The following is an 18971-nucleotide window of genomic DNA, read 5'->3' on the forward strand; positions in this document are numbered from 1 at the left end:
TCTGCGTCCATTTGTAAGTTCGTCGTTTTGAGGAAAAGAGACCATGAGTTGTGAAGTCTGTCTTTTCTCTGACTTGTTTCAATCTGGGCCGTATAACCACGTTCACTTGGCTTTCTTTTTAAACCTAGCAACGTCTATCCCTCCCTTCTCTTCGTGTCCAAGTTGAGTTGAGCGCCCACCGACACACAACCCCCCCGTCTGAAGGGAGATCTGCAAGGACCACAGAAAAGAGTCTCCAGAAAACGAAGGACTGCTCACACAATGACTTCATCAGAGGGAGAGAATGCAAACCAAAGCTACTGGACGTGCCCGACTGCTGCCCACTTTCCCTGCTCCCTTCTCCTCCTTCCCTCACCCCTGAACAAGCAAGCGCCCAGCGTGCGTACGTAAGTAAAGCCACTGCATATTCCGAAACCCCAAACGACTCCAGACTCCCTCATCGGTCGGCGTCGAGGAGCGATCCCGGCCCCTTCTCTCTCTTGTGGCGCCAAAACTGTGTTGTGCGCGGCATATGTGGCAAGCTTCAAGGCCATCTGGAAACTTGACAAGAACCAAGGATGCAACCGCGGCCTCGGCAACTTTCTGTACCGTTCGTCTCACCATCACACCGTAACCAGGTTTAGGCAACATTTATTTTCAATCCAGCCTTTGCTAGGCTCACGCTATTATGTTTATTCGCTCGTCGACTTGTACATGCTCCTCATGATCCAAACTCCAGGACAGTAGTTGTGTAGTCTTACACGTGTCCCACCACGGCTGCTGCCGAAAAGCCCATCCCGAATTCCATCCCGTCCCTTCCTTCTCTCTGATTTCCGCGCCCAATGGAATCTTCCATTCAAATTTACTTTTACTGTTCGATAGCCTGCCATATGACTGCCGTTCCTCATAAAGCTTCTCACCGATACACCTGACGGGGCCCCTCCTCGGTGTAGTATACTTCCGGGGCGGCCACTCTCGGCCGCTCAATATACGATACCTCCGGTTCACCCCGGGCGGGGACCGGCTGACCGTAGTACGGCTGATCCAGCGGCCTGACACTATACTCTCTCCGCACAACGTGGGACTCGGCTGCCGGCCGTACGCTGTACGAACGAGGAATGGGCGGGATCACCTCCCGTCGACTTTCCGGGTGTATGGGCGCACCGCCGTAGTCCCGAACAGGCAGCTGCTCTGGTCTCACGCTCTGTACTCTCCCATACTCCCGAGGAAGTTCGTATCGTATCGTCTCGGCCGGACGCACCGTCGTCGCACGCATCATGTACTCCTGTGGCAACCCCTCCACAATGCGCCGCTCCGTTCCGCCCCTTATCTGAACATACTCCTCTCCTGGTGGCGGCATCGGTCTCGACGAGTATTCCCGCTGGCGATATATACGATGAGCATCTGACGTTCCATACTCTGGCTGGGTGAGCACACGGCGTGGTGCCGCGTACATGGGTGAGGTTCTCTGGTAAAGGACGTCATCGTCGCGCGGGTCCGGCCCGGGCCGTCTGGACTCGGCTCGGATCGGTGCTCTCTCGTAAATAATCTCTGGTTGTTGCGGCGCGGCCGACTGACGAAGCACGCTGGCGGGTTCGTAGTATCTGCGGCCGCTAGTGGGATCTACTACGACTCTGGCAGGCGGCCCCTTCGGGGGTCCCATAAGTGGTGATCCTCTCTCCCTCATGGCCGGGGAACGAGATCTTCCACGCTCAGCCACGGGGCGAGTACTCATACGCGTGACCTCGTAGCCGTCTCGGTAGTATCGTGCAGGTTCCCTACCGTAGCGATCGACACTAGCTGGAGAAGTTGCGTAAATCTCACTCGGCGCAGTATGGACGGCGTATACGCCAGGCGACTGTACTCGCCGTACATACTCTGCGCCACTAGGGACGCGGGCATCCTCCACGTACTCTCTTCCGTACCCGTATTCAGCAGCAACGGCGGCTTGACTGACAGCTCGGCGATACTCTTGGTTTTCGTAAGCTGGAGCTGCGGCTTCGTCCCTGTAGGAGCGAGAAAATTGGCGCTCTGACTGGGCATATCGAGGCTCCTCCTCTCCCTGTCTTCTCTGGCGCTTGGGGGGTCGAATAAACGAAGGCGCGTTCATGGGAGAGGGTGACCGGGGTTCAGGCTTGATGTAAGGCTCGGCCTCCTGCGCTTGCCGGGCCGCCTTCTTGTTCAACTTGTTCTTTTTCTTGCCCTTTCGCTTCTCAATATTCCGTCCTCCTTGTGGCGAACTATCAGGACTAGAAATAGTATTGGGCTCATTGCGCAAAGCCCTGACTTGCGCCGTGGTCCCTTGAGGGATGCTCACGTCTTGCGCATCTACTGCTGGAACCCGAGCAATGGCTAGAGACGAAACGTGTGCGGGCTGTGGGGCGATGGGAGATATGTTGTGAGCCCGGACTTGAATAAGTGGCGAAGGTTGACGATCAAGCAAAGAGTCTCTCAGTTGCTGGCGTCCTGCTACTGGAACAGACCTATCAGCACTGTTGTCAAGTTCTATGACGCCTGACTCCTCAGATCGACTGGCATTTCCGCTCCCACCTCCTGAAGTTGAACCTGTGTTATCTCCCCCTTCTGTTCTTTGCGTCGTGCCTACCGACGGTTCTCGGTCATATTGTGCGATATCGACTGCACTCGGGGCAGCTCGTGCGTGGGATGGAGTGAACGTCGAAGCTTGGCCCTGTGGCTGATGAGTAGCAGACGCATGGGAAAGCGAGGAAGGCAGGCCGGAGGTTGGACTGGTTTGAACCTGAGTCTGGAAGTCGAAGGGTTGTGAAGGCGCAGACGCCTTGTTTGCTTGCGTGGCAGCGTCAGGCTCGTTGCCTGCGCGGGAACTGAGGAGGGAAGAGTCGGGCGAGTTGTGTTGGGAGGAGTAGTACGAGTTCTCATCAAATGAATCACTTGCAGCTGAAGTGTTAGCAGCCAGCATAGCATTGGCAGGCATGGTTGTGGTAGCTTGGACAAGAGTGAGAGCTTTGGAGAGGACATCGGAGAGATCGATATCGGCGAGTGGCTCTGCCTGAGCCGAAGCCTTCACAGCCGCCCGTCGTTGATCGACCTCGTCCCGCAATGCTCGCTCAAGGCGCTGCCTCTGGAGCTGGATCTCGGCTTTGATCAGGTCATCAGATTTCTCGAGGAAAATAGGATTGATCTCAGTATTGCCGGAGCCATATGGTCTTTGGGGCAGATTCGCGTTAGTCGGGAGCAGGTTTCCCAAACCCGGAAGAGACGCGTTTTGCGTGTTTGCAACCAACTGAAAGCCCCCAGGCTGGTCGGGCTGACCGACTGCAGCCGAGTCTTTTGCCGGCGTGGAAGGGTTGGACAGAGAAGCGTTTGCAAAAGCAGGTGTTTGTTTCGCCAAATTGGCTGGCACCTTGATCCTAGGATGGGCGCCGGCAAGAATGGCATCGCGAAACTGAATGATCCTCTCGCACTGCTGTAACTGATAAAGTTCATCTTTCGAGAGACTTGGGGCAGAGGCGTGTGAGGCCATCGGCGGCAGCGTCGCAAGCTGGCCTTGAGCCATGGCGACGAGCAAGCAGCGCAGAAATCTTCTCCGCGCGAAAGGTCGACGTTCAAGCAAGAAAAAGCCACAGACAGCAAGGAAAGAAAGGAATGCGAGCGAACAGCAGAAAAACTAGACGGTAAAACCCTACACAGGCTGATGAGTACAGAATACAGGAAGAAATGAAAGAGATTTTGCTCTTCTGTGGAACAGAATCGAAAAGGAGTCGGATTTTTCTTGTTTGTTTGCTGGTGGATCAAATGATGCAGAGAGAAAAACCGAGTCAGCTGGGTCGTGCGCGTGGTGGTCCTTGATTCCCGGGATCAAGGCGACCTAGCGCAAGTTTGGAAGAATGGATACAGTAATTTCCTAGCAGGGATGCACTTAAGCGGGCTGTTTCCGGCCTGTGCACTCTCCAGCCATCGGAGCCACCCGTTGCCGTCATCCAGCCGGGAGCTACCCCCTGCAAACCGCCCGCTGCTATCCGTCCTACCTCAGTAATTACCTCAGAAGTAGCAACGTAGCATGCATGCCTTCTCGCCGACGTGACTCAACCACAAGACACTATTCAGCTCTCTACGCCGTGTATTAAGCAAAGCCAGACCCTCAGCTTGCGTTTGTCATCATTGAACCATTGAGATTGCAACCTCGAGAAATAAAAGAGTGCCACTGAGATTCCAACTGCCTGGTCTTGTGTCCTTCATGCCAGCCAGACTCCCACGCCTATTGAGAACCTTCCGTTCCCCAATTCCATCTTCAAGGTCTTATTCTCAACAACTACCGCGACCACTCATATCAACACGAATAATTGAGCAGCCCAACTTTGCCCCGGTTCTTAACCCAGTCTTTCGACATAGCCTACGCCATTCACACACCTCCAGGCCAGTAGTCATGGATCCCAGTATCCAACCCAATGGAGTCTCAGCTCCGAAGCCGGTGCTGTTCTTGTAGGTTGACGTTATTTGCATCTTTTCGAGCCACCGCTAACAGGTATCAGTGATATTGATAACTGTTTATACCCGCGGAGTAAGCTTTTGAGACCATTGAGATGTAATCTCGCAACCTGACACTTTCCAGGCTCAAGGGTACAGGACCATATGGCGCAACTCATCGACGAATACTTCGCAAAGCATTTGTCACTCTCCTGGGAGGACGCAGTGAAACTGCACAAGGAATATTATACGAACTATGGCCTAGCTATTGAAGGCTTGGTGAGACACCATCAAATCGATCCTCTGGAGTACAACTCAAAGGTCGACGACGCCCTTCCCCTCGAGGACATTCTGCAGTACAACCATGAATTGCGCGAGTTGCTTGAGGACGTCGACAAGAGCAAATGCACCATGTGGCTTCTTACCAATGCCTATGTCAATCACGCTAAGCGTGTCGTTAAACTACTCCGGATCGACGACCTCTTTGATGGACTGACCTTTTGCGATTACGGAGCCCAGCCGTTGGTCTGCAAGCCTGCCAAGGAGATGTACCTCAGAGCCATGAAGGAGGCTGGTGTCGAAAAGATGGAGGACTGCTACTTTGTTGGTAAGTTAATTGGCATCATGATACAGCAGACCTCGAGCTGACGTTCGACTATAGACGACTCGTACTTGAACTGTCAAAAGGCCACAGAGTACGGCTGGAATGTGGCGCACCTGGTGGAGGAGGGACTGCCTGTGCCGAGGACACAGGCATCCAAGCACCAGATCCGACACCTTAGAGAGCTACGAGAGGCATTCCCTCAATTCTTCAAGTCAAAGAACGTCTAATATCATAGAAGGCCCAGGCACTGATACAGAGTTGTGTCGTGATCAAGCACAATGGGTAACGGGGATTATTAGAGATGTAGAACGATGTAGAACCCCTGACGTAATGGGTATCAATGGTTTCATAGATGTTGGTAGCATACCCCCAATTCTTTTCCTTGCTCAACGCCAAAAGAAAAAGCCGTCCAAACGCCGCTCCCAGTTTCCCTCAGATAAATGTGTCACCCGCCGACGCTCAAGGTCTGCGAATGCTTCTGATGACCTCGTCGAGCTTACCGAGGATCTGGTCCTTCTCCTTAATTGCGTCCTGTCTCTGTGCCTTGGCAACCTTGAGCTCGTCTTCCAACTCCTGTATGTATCGCTCCTGATCAACCTCGCTGCTATCCAAGCCTGGCAGACTGGAAATGAGGACTTCGATTTGTTGTTCCGTTATAATCAAGTCGCGTGACAGCTCAGCTAGGCCTTCCTTGAATTCGTCCGCGGGGAGAGGGTCCACTGCGCGCTGTCAGTCAAAATGCTCAAAGGCTACCGATGAACATCTGCAGCGGTTATCGTACCCTCCTTCTGATCCGGTTCCTGCTTGACATCGCGTATCTTGTCGTTGGGGCCAAGAAGTTCTAGGTCGTGGCGTCGGTGGACGAAGTGGAAGCTTGCGACGAATTGCTGGGCAAGCTAAAGGATGTGTCAGCGATCACGGTGTCGCATGGCAAGAAGGAGGGACTATCTCTTACCTGATCCACAGCGTCTTGCAGTTGAGTGAGTCTGTCACCCATGTTGCCGGTCGTCTAGTGGCCGTTGTTGACATTGATCTCAGTTTGGTTGAAGTGCCGCAGACGGCTCGTATGACGGCTGGCAGCGGCAGGTATTCCGCGTGTGGCGCACGGGCCAGATCAATATCGAATGGAGCAGCAGAAAAGCGTGTTCGGTACGTACCCACCGTACCTCAACTTCAACTCATCGTCCCAGGCCATGTTTCTTCAATAAGTGATGGGCTTTTTGCGCCGGAACATGCCAGGACGCTTCTGCCGAAACCAACTTTGCCATATCCCAGGAGCATGTATGCTCTGCGACGCTCACTAGACAGGAAATGGTTTCGTCCTCTGCGACTTCTTCCCCATGCCGGTCAACCACGTCAACTCTCGACACGAACATCACTGAGACAGAAGGGGAAAAAAGGGCAGGACTTGCCGGTTCCCGACGCATCAACAGCAAAGCACCATGACCTTGCGTCTTTCCTAGACTATGCAGATCGAACTGGGCTTGACACGGCATCTACCATCTATGTTGGAACTCATTACGAATACACCGTGTCGTCGATTCTCTCTCAATGTGGAATTCAAGCTATGAGAGTGGGTGGCGTCTCAGACTATGGTGTCGATCTGCTCGGACATTGGAAACTACCGTCGCGAAAAACCAGCTTGAAGCTCATCTTTCAGTGCAAAGGAGGGGCTCAGAAGGTAACTCCTGCGGTCACCCGAGAATTGGAAGGGGCCTTTATTGGTGCCCCAGTTGGTTGGCGTGGCGAAGGAGTCATTGCCTTCCTTGTAAGCACGAAAACAGCAAGCAAAGGGGTACGCGAAGGTCTCGGACGAAGCCGATGGCCGATGGGATTCATCTCGTGCTCCGAGGACGGCATTATTCGGCAGATGCTCTGGAATCAACGAGCTGAGGAGGAAGGCCTAAGGGGAGTCGATGTCACTATGCGTCATCCCAAAGATGGAGCCGGCGAGTCGCAGGTTGTCTTGACATATAAGGGCAAGCGAGTTGGGACAATCGTTGATTCTACAGTCATCGAGGGTGGTGAAGCTGACTGAGCTCTTCCGATACACACTGGGAGATGGCCACGGTCAAGACGATAATACGGGGAGACAAATGGATGAATTGTAAGAGACTATCACAGAAAGAATGCGGTCTCAGAAGCCGTGGTGCGGTTTTCAGAATCAAAAATCTCAAGCTGCAGATGGCTAGGTGTGTGAAGGTGTCATAGCAATCACCTCCGGGTTTCTCCCCAGTAGACCATTCCACAACAACCCTAAACGCCTAGCTTCAAATGAAAATTCAGACAAACGTATGATATGTTGCTTTAGCTAAAACAGAAGCCGCCAACTGCTGTCAACGAGGAGCTATGTTAGATAACAGCGGTAGGAAGTAGTTAAAGCTCGACGCTACGGGAGCCCACATCCACACACTCCTCTTGCAGTGGGGCAAAAAGGACGTCAACACCAAAAACATACATACAACACCGGGTATTCGCTGGTCGTCACCGACCCAACTACTAATCCAGCCCTCACTGGCTTATCTATGGGAGAGCGGACGGGATCCCGAGTTTTCCAGTGGGTATGGTCGTATGTGCTGATAACCCAGTGTGAGGTTGACTATATTCGCTGCGACCAGTCCGGAGAGCTTTGGGACAACATCATCTTAACAGAACATGTCAAACGAGGTCACTCAAAGATACACACAGACATATGCTGTCATTAACATCGCATGTATAAGGCAGAGTAGCCCTAGATTGGCCCTCTGTCTCTAATTCCCGCGTGGCGAAGCATTTGCCGTCCACTTACACCCAGATGATCTGCACGTCTGTGCTCTGCCATCTTAAACCTCTAGATCGGTGCATTAGCGAATACGACGTATTCCCCATTGATAATGCAGATGCCTTACTCTATAATCTGAAAAACTTGTCTTTATGTATACTGGTAAATACGTCGTATATAGAGTTAGGAGTGCGCTGACGACAGTGCCGAAGAAGCGGTCCAGTAGATAAATTCCGCTCGTCCTCAACATGTTCAACATCTTGCTGTTTTCCTTTGGGGCGACTAAGTCATCTCTGTTGAAAATAACTTGACTTACGCTGAAGTATATTTCTTGATAGTCTCTTCCCTCCCCTCTGTACTCTGTTTCTGTTTGAGTCTTTGTTCTTTACAAGATGCTCGGGCGCCAACCACGCCACAGTCGACTCATGTTGGCTGCGTCGATGCTCACGAATCTCGCCGAGTGTTCATCGAATCGAACTGTCACGGAAATCTGCGTTTCGTTCGTGCAGGGTTTTCCCCAACTCACTCTGCTTCCTAACAATACCGGTTACTCTTCTATCAATGAAGGTATGTTGTCATATGATGGCTCTTGCAGCAATGCCTTCGCCGAAGATGGATAATATCTTGGACCCGATCCCAGGTCCTTCAAACACCTTCTTCCTTTGAAGTTTATATGTTCACTAAGATACTAGTATCAGAACGGAGAACATGATGGACACTGACGCTTCAGTCAGGATATTTCAGTGCGGAAGAGTGGCTCGGTCCGGCTTGCATCTTCACACCCGACAGCCCGCAAAGTATGGCAACTGCAGTGCAGATACTGGCACAATCTGGGGTCCAATTTGCGGTGCGCGGAGGCGGGTGGATGCCCATACCAGGCGCTGCGAACGTTGATTCAAACGGAATCCTGTTGGCCACCACAAACCTAACGGGCCTTCAACTAGCCGACGACCGCAAGTCGATCTCGGTAGCGTCCGGTCATAATTGGGCAGACATATACAACTACCTGTCCCCAGACGGTTTGGCAGTTGTGGGTAGTCGCATTGGCGTCGTCGGGGTTCCCGGATTCATGTTAGGAGGAGGAATGTCCTTCTTGGGCAACCAGTATGGATGGGCGTCAGGGAATGTTGTGGGCTATGAGGTAAGAATCTCTCTCTCCCCAGGATTGTATGATAAGAAAGAAGACTAAGTGGACATAGGCTGTTCTATCCAGCGGGTCTATCGTCTACGCCACCTCAACGAACGAATACTCTGATCTCTTCTGGGCACTCCGTGGAGGGGGCAACAACTTCGCCATTGTCACCAGGTTCGATCTCAAGACATACGAGATTGAGAAGGTGGCCGTTGGCAACGTGGCTTACGGCTCCGGCCAGCGTGACTCCTTCCTTGCCGACCTGTACGACTTCTCCCGGAATGGAGTGCAGGACCAACGAGCCTTTGTCCTCCCGACCATCTCCTACGTCCCAGCCGCGGGGCCTAACATTACATATTCGGCGACGCTGTTCTACAACGACAACAACGAAACCTCTCCCTCCGCACTGCAACGATTTCTCCCCCCGCAGGTCATCCCGAAGACCAGCACTTTTGCAACCCGCACTCTGGCTAACTGGTCAGCCGAGGCCGACCAGGGCTTCGACCAGGTGCACGGCCAGAACTTCCGATTTCACGGCTTCACCATGTTGTCGAACCTCGATGCCTTGTACACCGCGCACGACGCATTTTTTCAGCTTGCCCAGGAACGCGGCCCAGCGATCAAAGGGTTCATCTCCACGCTTGCTATGAACCTTATCTCGCGGTCCTTCATCGAGACGAACCGGGGGGCTGATCCGGCTGGCGATCCTATGGGTATTGACAGCGATGCAGGGCCGTACTTTATGTGTGAGCAGACCTTTTCTTGGTCGCTCAAGAACGACACTGGCGCCATTGAGACGCTCATTGCGGACATCAACTCAGAGATGAGCGCCAAGTTGGGAGACAAGATGGTTCCTTTTTTGTATCTCAACAACGCGGGAAATGGGCAGGATGTGTTCAACACGTACAACGCCGCAAATCTGCAACGGCTAAAGACCATCAAGGCCAAATACGACACCGAAGGAGTGTATACCAGCTTGCTGGTGGGAGGGTTCAAGCTATGAATACTTCGCGAGGTCCCACACAGTTTAGGGGCATGCCATTGCTCGAGTCTAGTTGATGTGTCTCATTCCGGGGCCTGATGAGCGCATTTACGAGCCAGGAATCTCGGCATTGTTATTCTGTGTAAATTATCCAGCAAACAAATGTCAGCTGTTTTGTAGCAAACCAAACTATGTCTCGCGGGTGATTCAGCACAAATACATCCCAGCGTGTTGCAGTGAGCTGCTAATCTCACCGGTCGTTAACAGTATGAGATGTGTATACCAAGTCTTCCCATACATATCTAGGACAATTCGGTCTTCTTTGTGTCCACCTGCGTTCACTGAGGAGCCCTTCAGGTTTCCTGTATGATATCTGTTGACACTGCTCATGTCAGGAACATTGTATCCAGAGAACCTCCAAGAGTTAAGACATCACCAAATGAAACTATGGCAGAGCTAATATCCCACGGTCTGATAATACGTGCTAGCACGGCCAACTTTGAGATTGTGGACAAACAGAATTGGGTCATAGCCCGATTGGACAGTGACTGAGATGATCGAGATTGCAGTCTATGCGTCTAATAGTATTGTGCGTACATTTTCTTTTGGATACGAGCTAGTAGCCTTGTAAAAGAATGGAACGAATGTTTTATTACCAACAGTTTTGGTAGTTGATGCCACTTGTGCTGTGTTCTGCCTGCTGCTGTACTGCTGTGCTGCTGGAACAAGAACGGTCAGCCACCGCCGTGAATTTCAGAATGTTGAAGTATTCTGCCGCACTTACCAAGGTCACAGCATGACGAAGTCTATTCAAAGCATCTGCCGATGCAGGCATAATCATGGCCGCAAGCTCCAACTCAGGCGGTCCTCTCATCACGCTCGTTGAAGCAGTTGGCGTAGCAGCCATAGTCATCCTTGGCGCATCCAAAGACGCACTGCTGCGCAGCCGACCGGCGGGTTTCGAGGCCGCGCTTGTCGAAGCACTGGGAGATGCAAACGTAGTCGTGACCACAGGCGCCGACGCAGCCGACGTCTTCGCCGCGAACATTGAGAGCTGCGGAGCTGACGCCGACGGCGAGGCCGGCGATGGTGGCGAGGAGGGCGGAGAATTGCATCTTGACTGAAGATGGAGTTGCTTGGAACGCAAATAAGACTGTTTTGAAGCTGAAAGATTGCGCTGACGAGTTGGTTCAGGCATTTCCAAGAACGACGATGAAGGCGAAATTATATACTCCAAGAGCTGGGAGCACTTGCAAGAGCGTCAGTCGACTCTGTGAACCATGCTTTCCACTTCTTCCATGAGATACGACGTATTGCCAGTGAGCTCGAGTTCACAACGAGTCATCATCCAATCGACAAGTTTGTATCATTCCCACCGCATCTTGCCAGACTTCTTACTGGATATGGTGATGTTTGGCAACTTGTCTGCTGCGCCATGCTCCCAGTTGTATCCATAGGGTGATGTACGCTTGAATTTTGTAAACAGCTTGCCGACCATCCGAAGGTGAACAAAGACCTCGCCAGTACCTTTCATAAATGGGAAAATACTGTCGTGGGCAGTGGGCTGATTGTGTGTGTATGTCGAGGAGTGGTGCTCTAGCGTGGTTGGCCCCTTTTCGCCAACTTATTGCAACTACACATACAGTTGTTCAGCGCAGCCGTCTCTAAATCAAGGTCCAAATTCCCCCCCGTAGAGGGAAATTAGATATCACAACGTACCGTATGCTTTGACACGTCGTATTGGAAACAGACCATGCGGCGTACATCGGAGGCCGAGCTGTGGGGAGATCGTGGCCCATCTATCCACTCTACGGCCCCTTCGCTGTTCGATAATCCGTAAGAAGACTCGCGAAGGCGACCGACTACAGTGGGAACCCTACTCAAACTATATGAAAAATTCTCAAGTAGCTGAACTGTCGGTGGAACCGAGCTGATGTGACGACAGAGCGTTGCCAGGTGCCTAGAAATCTCCAAATCTGCCTGCTCAAGCATGTCTAGGGTCAATTAACTTTCCTTGCGTTGATAGGTGAGGGTAAGGCGGAATGCTACCAGGAACCAGTCTTACACCCAGTAATCTTTTGACAATGCCCGGGAAAGCAAGTACGACTGATGTGCAAAGGTGTCGCGGTGGCGGCTAGCTTTGCACAACAAGCGCCATGATGCTGACGGTAAGGCCAGGTACTAGAGGGCAGGGTTGGAGGTTCTATTTTCTAGCAATATCGTCGGTGTGGCCGCGATGGATATCATGGCTTTGAATGATTTGACACTCATCCTTACACGTCCCCGCGGACCTACACATCCCAGACGTCTACTACCCTATGGCTGCCTCTCTCCGTAGTACTGCAGTGCCGCAGTCAGTACTAATTGAGTGGAATCGCTCATCTTAGGCGTCACCGTGGTCACTGTCTGTGGCATATTTTAACAGTCAATATGAGGAATCCGCATGCGGCTATCTAACCCTGCCCACCTGCCGGTCGCCCCTAACCCGAAGAAAACAGCCCCCTTCGTGAAGCATTCCTCGTTCCTGTCGCTGGGGAGCCTGCACACACCTGAGTGTGCCCGTGTAACGCAAATCGAGTGCCTGGTAAAGATGAGGTTGTGTGTATGCAGTTTTGAGAGTGTTGTAATGCATAGACAATCGAGAGAGGCAAAAGGGTATTTCCTCTTCTCGAGAGGAAAAGCCCGATCCCAATTACGCCAAGTATCCAAGCTCGTCATCCTCGAGCCGTTCCAAGTACTCCTTGTCGAGGAGAATCTCTATGCACTTCTTGATATCCGAAACCTTTGGCACGAAGCGCGACCGAATCTGGTTGATAGTTTCGCTGACGAGCTGCGTGTGCTTCATCTTCTTTCTCGCCTTCATGATACGAACGATGGCAGACTGTGTGGCTTGTTAGCATATGTCAAAAGGTGAGTCGGATTCGCCAGATACGTACCTGCAACAACAGCTTGCGGTCCTCCTCGATCGTCTTGTTGGTCTCCACTTCCTCCTGCTTGGCTTCCTTGGCTCCTCCGAGGTTCAAGTTCACTCTGATCTTCTTGCTCTTGAAGTCGTAGTTGAGCCTGAAGCTCTTGCCTGCCTCGGGCTTGCCATCGGGGGAGATGATGAGAACCTTGGCCTTGAGAAGGATGGCCAGAGCCTGGTCCAGGACCTCAGAGCTTAGCAGGGTCACACCGGCGATATCCTCGTAGGTGTGTTTGTCCTTGTCGTTGAACATGAGCAAGATCGCCATCTGATACACCGACACCTGGAAGGTGTAGGGCGTTTTGCTGTTCTTGCAGTACCCTGCCTTCAGCTCACCCTTGCACAACTGCCAGAGCCACGTCAACTTGCGACCCTCGTGCCTATTCTTGTAGAAGCGAGCGAATCGCTCACAGTCCTCATTGATCTCAGCGGGTGGAGTGAAGCTGGTGTTTGGTGCTGTCAACGGCCAGAAACCGGTACCCAGGATCGAGTACTGGGAGTCCAGAGCGTTCTTGGTAATGCCAAGACCCGCAACATGCTCCTTGAAGCTGACGTTCAAGTCCTTGGAGGTCTGCATGTCCTGGAACATTCTCTGGAGCTTGTTCGTGTACTCAAAACCGCACGCCTCTTTAAGCTTACTGATCATGCTTGTCTCTGCATCGTCCGACGAGGAGTTACTGTGGACCAATCTGCGAGCCAGCATGCGGGAGTAGAACTTTTGGAAGACGTCCTTGTCCTCGATGTACTTGAAAACGGTCATGATCTGCGTGAGAGTGTTCTCAAGCTCGCCCTCCTCGATTCCGGTGCTGCTCTTGCGAAGCAGAACATCCGTGTACTTGGCCAACAGCTCAGGAGACTTGTTGGAGCCCGACTTGCAGACCTCGTTTCTGTTGATGAATTCGCGGCAGGCGTTGTCAAGGGATCTCGTAAACTCTGCCTCAGCTTCGAAAGCTCGCGTTACCAAGCCCGAGTACTGAGAATGGATCTCCAACAGCGCATCGACGTAGACCTTGGGCTCCAGCTTCTCTGCATCCGATGCCACCTTCTGTACTGCTCCCAGGCCGGCCTTACGGACATGAGTCTCGAATCTTTGGCGGAGAGGATCCAAACCTTCGGGAATTCTTGATAGAAGGTTGTACATCCTGGCCATGTCTTCTTCTCTGTCGTTGTCGAGAAGGACCTGGAATTCGTCTCGCAAGAGCTGGGAGTGATCCGCAATCAGAGCTTGGTTACAGGTCTTCCGGAGGGGATTGATGATATCAGCGTGAAGATACATCTTGACACGCTCCTCCTCCTCCTGTAAACGAGCAGCAGCCTTCTTCATGTATTCGACCACGCTGTTCTCGGCCACGAACTGCTTAGACTCATTCTGGTAGTAGGTCTTCGTATGTTCTAAGAACGGTTTCTCGAAGTGGAAGCGGTAGACGTCGAGGGTCGACTTGGTGGGATCGGAGTCATCGAGGCCGAGGGACACGAAGGAATCAACGACTTGCTTGATCTGGCCGTACTCGATCGTCTCGCCATTGCGTTGCTTCTCGACGAGCTTCAACACCGCCTCCATGACCTTCCCAGATACGTCTTCGAACAGCACCCTACGCCATTGGACCAAGTGGAGCGTGTAGACGTCGTAGATGTTTTTCTTGCCCTCGTCCATTTCACGCTTGACCCAGTGTCGGTTCAGATACCGGAACAGGTGGTGGATGTATTTGGCGGCGACCGTGTATCTGTTCCATTCTTTGATGTAGAATGTCAGGAGAGCCTCGTCGGTGTGTGTCTTGGATTGCTGGACGAGTCCTTCGAGGTGGGACTTGAGGTATTCGATGAGCTTATTGTAAAGTTCCTCGCCAAGGAGGTGGGCTGTTCATTCCCAGTGGTCAGCACGGGCACATTCTTGCATGCGAATCTTGGCTGCTGACTTACCTCCTCTGTGATTGCCAGAACCAATACTTCCTTGAGGCACTGAGAGCCCAACGGCCTTCTGAGATGTACAAAAGTTGTGGACGGCACTGCAACTAGGTCAGAGTGGTTCAACAACAATCGATCAGCGCTACCTACGTGTATACTCCCATGTACTGCGGCACGAAGGAAACGTCAGCAATCTTGCATCAGGCGGCAAGCCCGCAGAGGGAGGGAAGGCGCGGGGCAGCGAGGGGACTCACGATCTGCATGTCAATACCGCGCTCGAGATCAAGCATGATACGCTGGATCCCGGCCTCGAGATATTTCCATCTGCAAACAGTCAGCGCGGGTTGTCGGCCAGCAGCGAAGCCAGAGGCGTCGCAAGGCTGCAAAAGTCGACTCACGTTGCTCCGATGTCCTCCCTGTTGGGAACCGGAGGCATCTGCTGAACTGTGGGCGCCATCTTCTCTACTGTCAACACCCGAGGGTCTCGAATCGTATCCGTAGTCGTCGTGTATCTTGTTCGGCAGAAGAGTGTGGCGAGGCCGTCGTGGCCGTTGATGGGGGGGATAAGATGTTGGCCGACGGGAGGTAGTCGACAGGAGGTTTCGCGGGGAGCGGGGTGCTGCTCTGTAGAAATAGAAACTGTTAAAAAAAATCTCGACGTAAGTTTCGGTGGACGGGTCAATGAATGGACGTGGTGTCTCCGGTCCCGCGGTTGCCAGAAAGGTGCCGAAGAATCAGGACGTGGTGATGGATGTGGTCAGAAAGGGTGGCGGCACCAGGGTCGACCTCTTTCGCATCAGGGTTGGAAGCAGAGGCGGGCGCGGTTGAGGGCTGTTGGTCGCAAGGGTTTGGGACGTGATGGAGGGATGGAGAGAGGGGAGCGAGGTAGGAGAGAGCCGGCTGCCTTACGAAGTTGGAGGAGCTGCGTGGGCAGGACAGGAACGCGGCGCCCTTTGTCTGAGTCAGAGCGGGCAGGAGGGAAGTGAGGACGAAGATATTCTGAAAGGGCAGGAAGAAGATGGAAGCAGAAAAGAAGGAAGTCGCAGCCTGGACCAGAACAGGTCAGCGCGTTCAATCAGGCAGAGGCAGGCAGGCAGGCAGCCGGAGGCAGTCAGTGGACGGATGCTGCTTTGGGTGCGTGAGTGCTTGTACGGCGTATGGAGGCGTCCGGTGGTGGAGGAACTGAAGACGGGCCACTGACACTGAAGTCGCACTGGTGGATGTCCTGGGCGTGGGACCTTCAATCCATGGGCCGGTCGGGGGGACTTGTGGGGGCATACCTGAATGAGGCTAGCTTGCGGTTTTGCCGCTTCTGACCGCCCATCAGCCTCAAGTGATGCACTCTGGGAAAGGCAAGGCGTGCTTTGCGGTGCCGTGTGCTTAATTAGGCGCCCATGGGCTGCCTACCTAGTTGCCAGGGGGTGAGATCGATCAAGTTAAATGTATCCTCCGGGCATTTTCAGCCTTACTCCGTATCACTTTCCCCAGGTTGCTCGAGCATCGCCGACATCTTCAGGCTGAGGTTGTGATGGCATTCCAGGTTGGCTCTTACATAAATAATCATGCATCACGTGGACAAGACGTATTGACGTCCCTTTCCAGATACGTAATATTCAAGATGATGGCTGTAATTTTTGGTCTGCCGCGTCCAATCGTGTCAAGTCATGAACATGTCTCAATGGCCTGCTGCTTATTGTTGTTGAATGCCCCACGCCCGTCCGTCTGAAGTTGAAAAGATACACTGCCGGAACCTTGCAACGCTGTCCTGGTCTGCGGACGGCACCGGACAAAGCCGCTCGTCCAAGACCCAAGGAACCAGTGCCAGCAGTTACAGAGAGGTCTAGGGGCTGCTGGTATGTATGTACGGCACGCTTGGACCAAAGAGAAATGCATCAGATTTTCCACTCATGTTCTCTCGCCTCTCCACTGTAGCCAAGATATTAAAAGTCAGTAAGACAGCACATTTTTCCCACTCAAAGAAAGAGAAGCCCAACACCCACTGGTGTGACATAACACATGTATTGAAGTAATAATCATTAACAAAGAAGAGCCATAAAGAGCATCCGCACTCCAGCTATAGTACAGGCTTTTAATACACCGGGTATACCCAACCAAGAGAGCCCAAGGCGGCTTGTCCAGCTACATGTGATCGTGAGAGCTTTCATCCTCGCCTCCGCCAAGTCGTTGTACCGTACGGAAAATATTGACCACGAAGTTCATGGTCCACGCCAGCAGCCCTACCAGCTGGAAGGATGCCAGTGCCTTTGACAGGTGCCTCGCTGGGCCTGCGTCCACATTATGGAAAACCAGAGATTCAAACGCCAGGGACGTACTGGCGGATTTGAATATGATGAAGAAGAGGTCCAGCAGAATTAGGGAGATCTTCTGCACAGCCGGGCGAAGACCCAGAGGCTTGCCTGTGTACTCGTCCCAGAGCATGTAGCCGATGTAAGGCAGTGCGACCGTATCGACTGCAATGGCCACAATGCTTTGTGCGCGTTCAGGACTCGATCCGCTCTTGGCATTCTCTACCTTATAAATACGAGCTGCAATCGCAAGAGCAATAATCGATGTAACCATGACCGTGAGTCGGAAGGTGAGAGGGATCAGGTAGTGTCGTAATACCATGGACCACAGCCTCTTCCAGATGGTCTTGGACTGTTTCCTCCTTGAGGTCTTACTCTCCACGTCTCGATGCATCGTTTCGTCATAGCGCTTGTTGAAGTCAGGCTGCAACTTATCCAGCACTGATGCGTCCACAACTTCCGACTCCTCGCCCTCCATGTGCCCATATGTCGAGGATTGAAGGAAGTCTCGCCATGCGGCGGGCGGGCCTTGTGTCGCTGCTCGGTGCTTCGAGACGATGACGGGATCTGCGGTCCGCAAGTGGTCCCATTTTCTTCCGTGCTGTGCTCCTTTGCCTCTGAAGACGTCTGTGAGTTTGATTTTCGGGCGCGTGCGGGAGTTCTCTAGGAACGGGTCGCCGGCGAGGTCAACGTAGCCATCTCGGGATACTCGACGATCGGGTTCGGCGGGCGCATGATTGTGCTGAGGAGGAACGGCCGGCGCCGGGGGTGAGAGCAATCGCAGCTGGTCTTCTGTGGCCTGGCCGTATCGTGTCTCGTAGGAATCGATCCATGCTGCAAAGGGAGGGTAGGTCAGCAAGGTGCGCAGCCAGCCACGACCACCCAGCGAAAATCGCCTCGAGGGTACTTACGAGGGAGAGACCGCGGGGCCCTCAATCGCGAAGCACCTGTGTCGATTGCAGTGCTACTGGTACCGACGGAAGCTCGGAAATCGGGCGAGCCAGAACTGCCAGGCGGGTGACTGGCTGTGCTCATCGCGGTCGCAGCCGCGGCTGGGGCGGGACTGAATAAGGGCGACTATGCCGAAGTGGACGGGGGCTGAGAGCGTCTGGGGTTCAACGCTTTCTCAATCGCGCGGCGGAGGGCTCTCATATTATATGCACTCCGCCCTCCGGTGGTAGCGGCAAAAGGTGGATGTATCGATATTAGGCGCGTAACAAGACAACGCAGTGTGCTGTTGGTGCTTCTTCAAAGTCGAAAGGGAGGTTGGAGGTTGGTGCGAGAGCACAGAGGGTAGAAGCGAACTCGAACCACACACACAGAGGATAGAGGGGAAGAGAAGGATTATTGAAGGAAAGGCGCGAAGGGAAAAGGAAGGCAGGGAAAGGAAGGGTAGAAAAAAAGCAAGGAACCTTAAGGTAAGGTACTGGAGAGGTAGGGCGAGAGAGCGCGTGACGGGAGGAGGGACAGCCGCAGCAGCAGCAGCAGCAGCCGTTGGGTTGAGTGAGAGCGTGCTGAGTGCAGGTGGCCGGTCGAACTCAACGGCGGCGGCGGCTGTGTCTCGTGGGAACGACGGGCTAGCGTTGCTGGCCAGCTGCCTTTGCCCTGCTTGGGTCCTATTTCTTGGCTTGGCGCCGTTGATTGATGAGAGGTAATACCGGCGCTGACTCTTGGTGTGGCAGGGGAAACAACACCACCAAATATAAGGGCGGCCGGCATGCAGCAGCGTGCGAGAACAGACCACACAACACGATCCGATCTGATGGACTGTTCGTGATGACGGAGAGGTACTGTAAGGTATGAAGCGGTCCCGGGCGTTTCCAGCAAACCGGGAAAGTGTGCAGACAGAGAAGTGAGCGCCGAGTACCTTACGGACTTCCTTTCGCAGCGC

The 18971-nt window shown here is 53.2% G+C and overlaps 7 protein-coding genes across 7 annotated transcripts; 2 read left to right on the forward strand and 5 right to left on the reverse strand.

Annotated features, from left to right (window-relative positions):
- Nucleotides 1-895: 895 nt before the first annotated feature.
- Nucleotides 896-3514, reverse strand: CGGC5_v003814 (uncharacterized protein; the record flags this gene model as incomplete). Its single annotated transcript, XM_066151190.1, has 2 exons — nucleotides 896-2448; nucleotides 2530-3514. 2 exons carry the CDS (start codon nucleotides 3512-3514, stop codon nucleotides 896-898), a joined length of 2538 nt encoding a protein of 845 aa, XP_066009385.1.
- Nucleotides 3515-4384: 870 nt separating this feature from the next.
- CGGC5_v003815 (Uncharacterized protein) lies at nucleotides 4385-5256 on the forward strand (the record flags this gene model as incomplete). Its single annotated transcript, XM_032022614.1, has 4 exons — nucleotides 4385-4440; nucleotides 4491-4519; nucleotides 4571-5032; nucleotides 5087-5256. 4 exons carry the CDS (start codon nucleotides 4385-4387, stop codon nucleotides 5254-5256), a joined length of 717 nt encoding a protein of 238 aa, XP_031880532.1.
- Nucleotides 5257-5488: 232 nt separating this feature from the next.
- srb-7 (Mediator of RNA polymerase II transcription subunit 21) lies at nucleotides 5489-6026 on the reverse strand (the record flags this gene model as incomplete). Its single annotated transcript, XM_032022613.1, has 3 exons — nucleotides 5489-5748; nucleotides 5811-5925; nucleotides 5985-6026. The coding sequence occupies 3 exons, from the start codon at nucleotides 6024-6026 to the stop codon at nucleotides 5489-5491; spliced, it is 417 nt and encodes a 138-aa protein (XP_031880613.1).
- Nucleotides 6027-8182: 2156 nt separating this feature from the next.
- On the forward strand, nucleotides 8183-9925 carry CGGC5_v003817 (Bifunctional solanapyrone synthase; the record flags this gene model as incomplete). The annotated part of the gene is made up of 3 exons (XM_032022610.1): nucleotides 8183-8357; nucleotides 8525-8931; nucleotides 8990-9925. The coding sequence occupies 3 exons, from the start codon at nucleotides 8183-8185 to the stop codon at nucleotides 9923-9925; spliced, it is 1518 nt and encodes a 505-aa protein (XP_031880509.1).
- Nucleotides 9926-10360: 435 nt separating this feature from the next.
- On the reverse strand, nucleotides 10361-10745 carry CGGC5_v003818 (uncharacterized protein; the record flags this gene model as incomplete). Its single annotated transcript, XM_066151191.1, has 3 exons — nucleotides 10361-10474; nucleotides 10561-10623; nucleotides 10689-10745. 3 exons carry the CDS (start codon nucleotides 10743-10745, stop codon nucleotides 10361-10363), a joined length of 234 nt encoding a protein of 77 aa, XP_066009383.1.
- Nucleotides 10746-10761: 16 nt separating this feature from the next.
- Nucleotides 10762-11019, reverse strand: CGGC5_v003819 (uncharacterized protein; the record flags this gene model as incomplete). The annotated part of the gene is made up of 1 exon (XM_032022609.1): nucleotides 10762-11019. One exon carries the CDS (start codon nucleotides 11017-11019, stop codon nucleotides 10762-10764), a length of 258 nt encoding a protein of 85 aa, XP_031880508.1.
- A 1577-nt stretch (nucleotides 11020-12596) lies between these two features.
- CUL1 (Cullin-1) lies at nucleotides 12597-18115 on the reverse strand (the record flags this gene model as incomplete). The annotated part of the gene is made up of 10 exons (XM_066151192.1): nucleotides 12597-12785; nucleotides 12841-14726; nucleotides 14790-14875; nucleotides 14925-14941; nucleotides 15029-15098; nucleotides 15173-15398; nucleotides 15684-15821; nucleotides 16970-17053; nucleotides 17108-17914; nucleotides 17992-18115. The coding sequence occupies 10 exons, from the start codon at nucleotides 18113-18115 to the stop codon at nucleotides 12597-12599; spliced, it is 3627 nt and encodes a 1208-aa protein (XP_066009547.1).
- Between the last annotated feature and the right edge of the window lie 856 nt (nucleotides 18116-18971).

Source organism: Colletotrichum fructicola (genome assembly GCF_000319635.2).
Source record: "Colletotrichum fructicola Nara gc5 chromosome Unknown KSG_Nara_v1_contig02, whole genome shotgun sequence".
Lineage (NCBI taxonomy): Eukaryota > Fungi > Ascomycota > Sordariomycetes > Glomerellales > Glomerellaceae > Colletotrichum > Colletotrichum fructicola.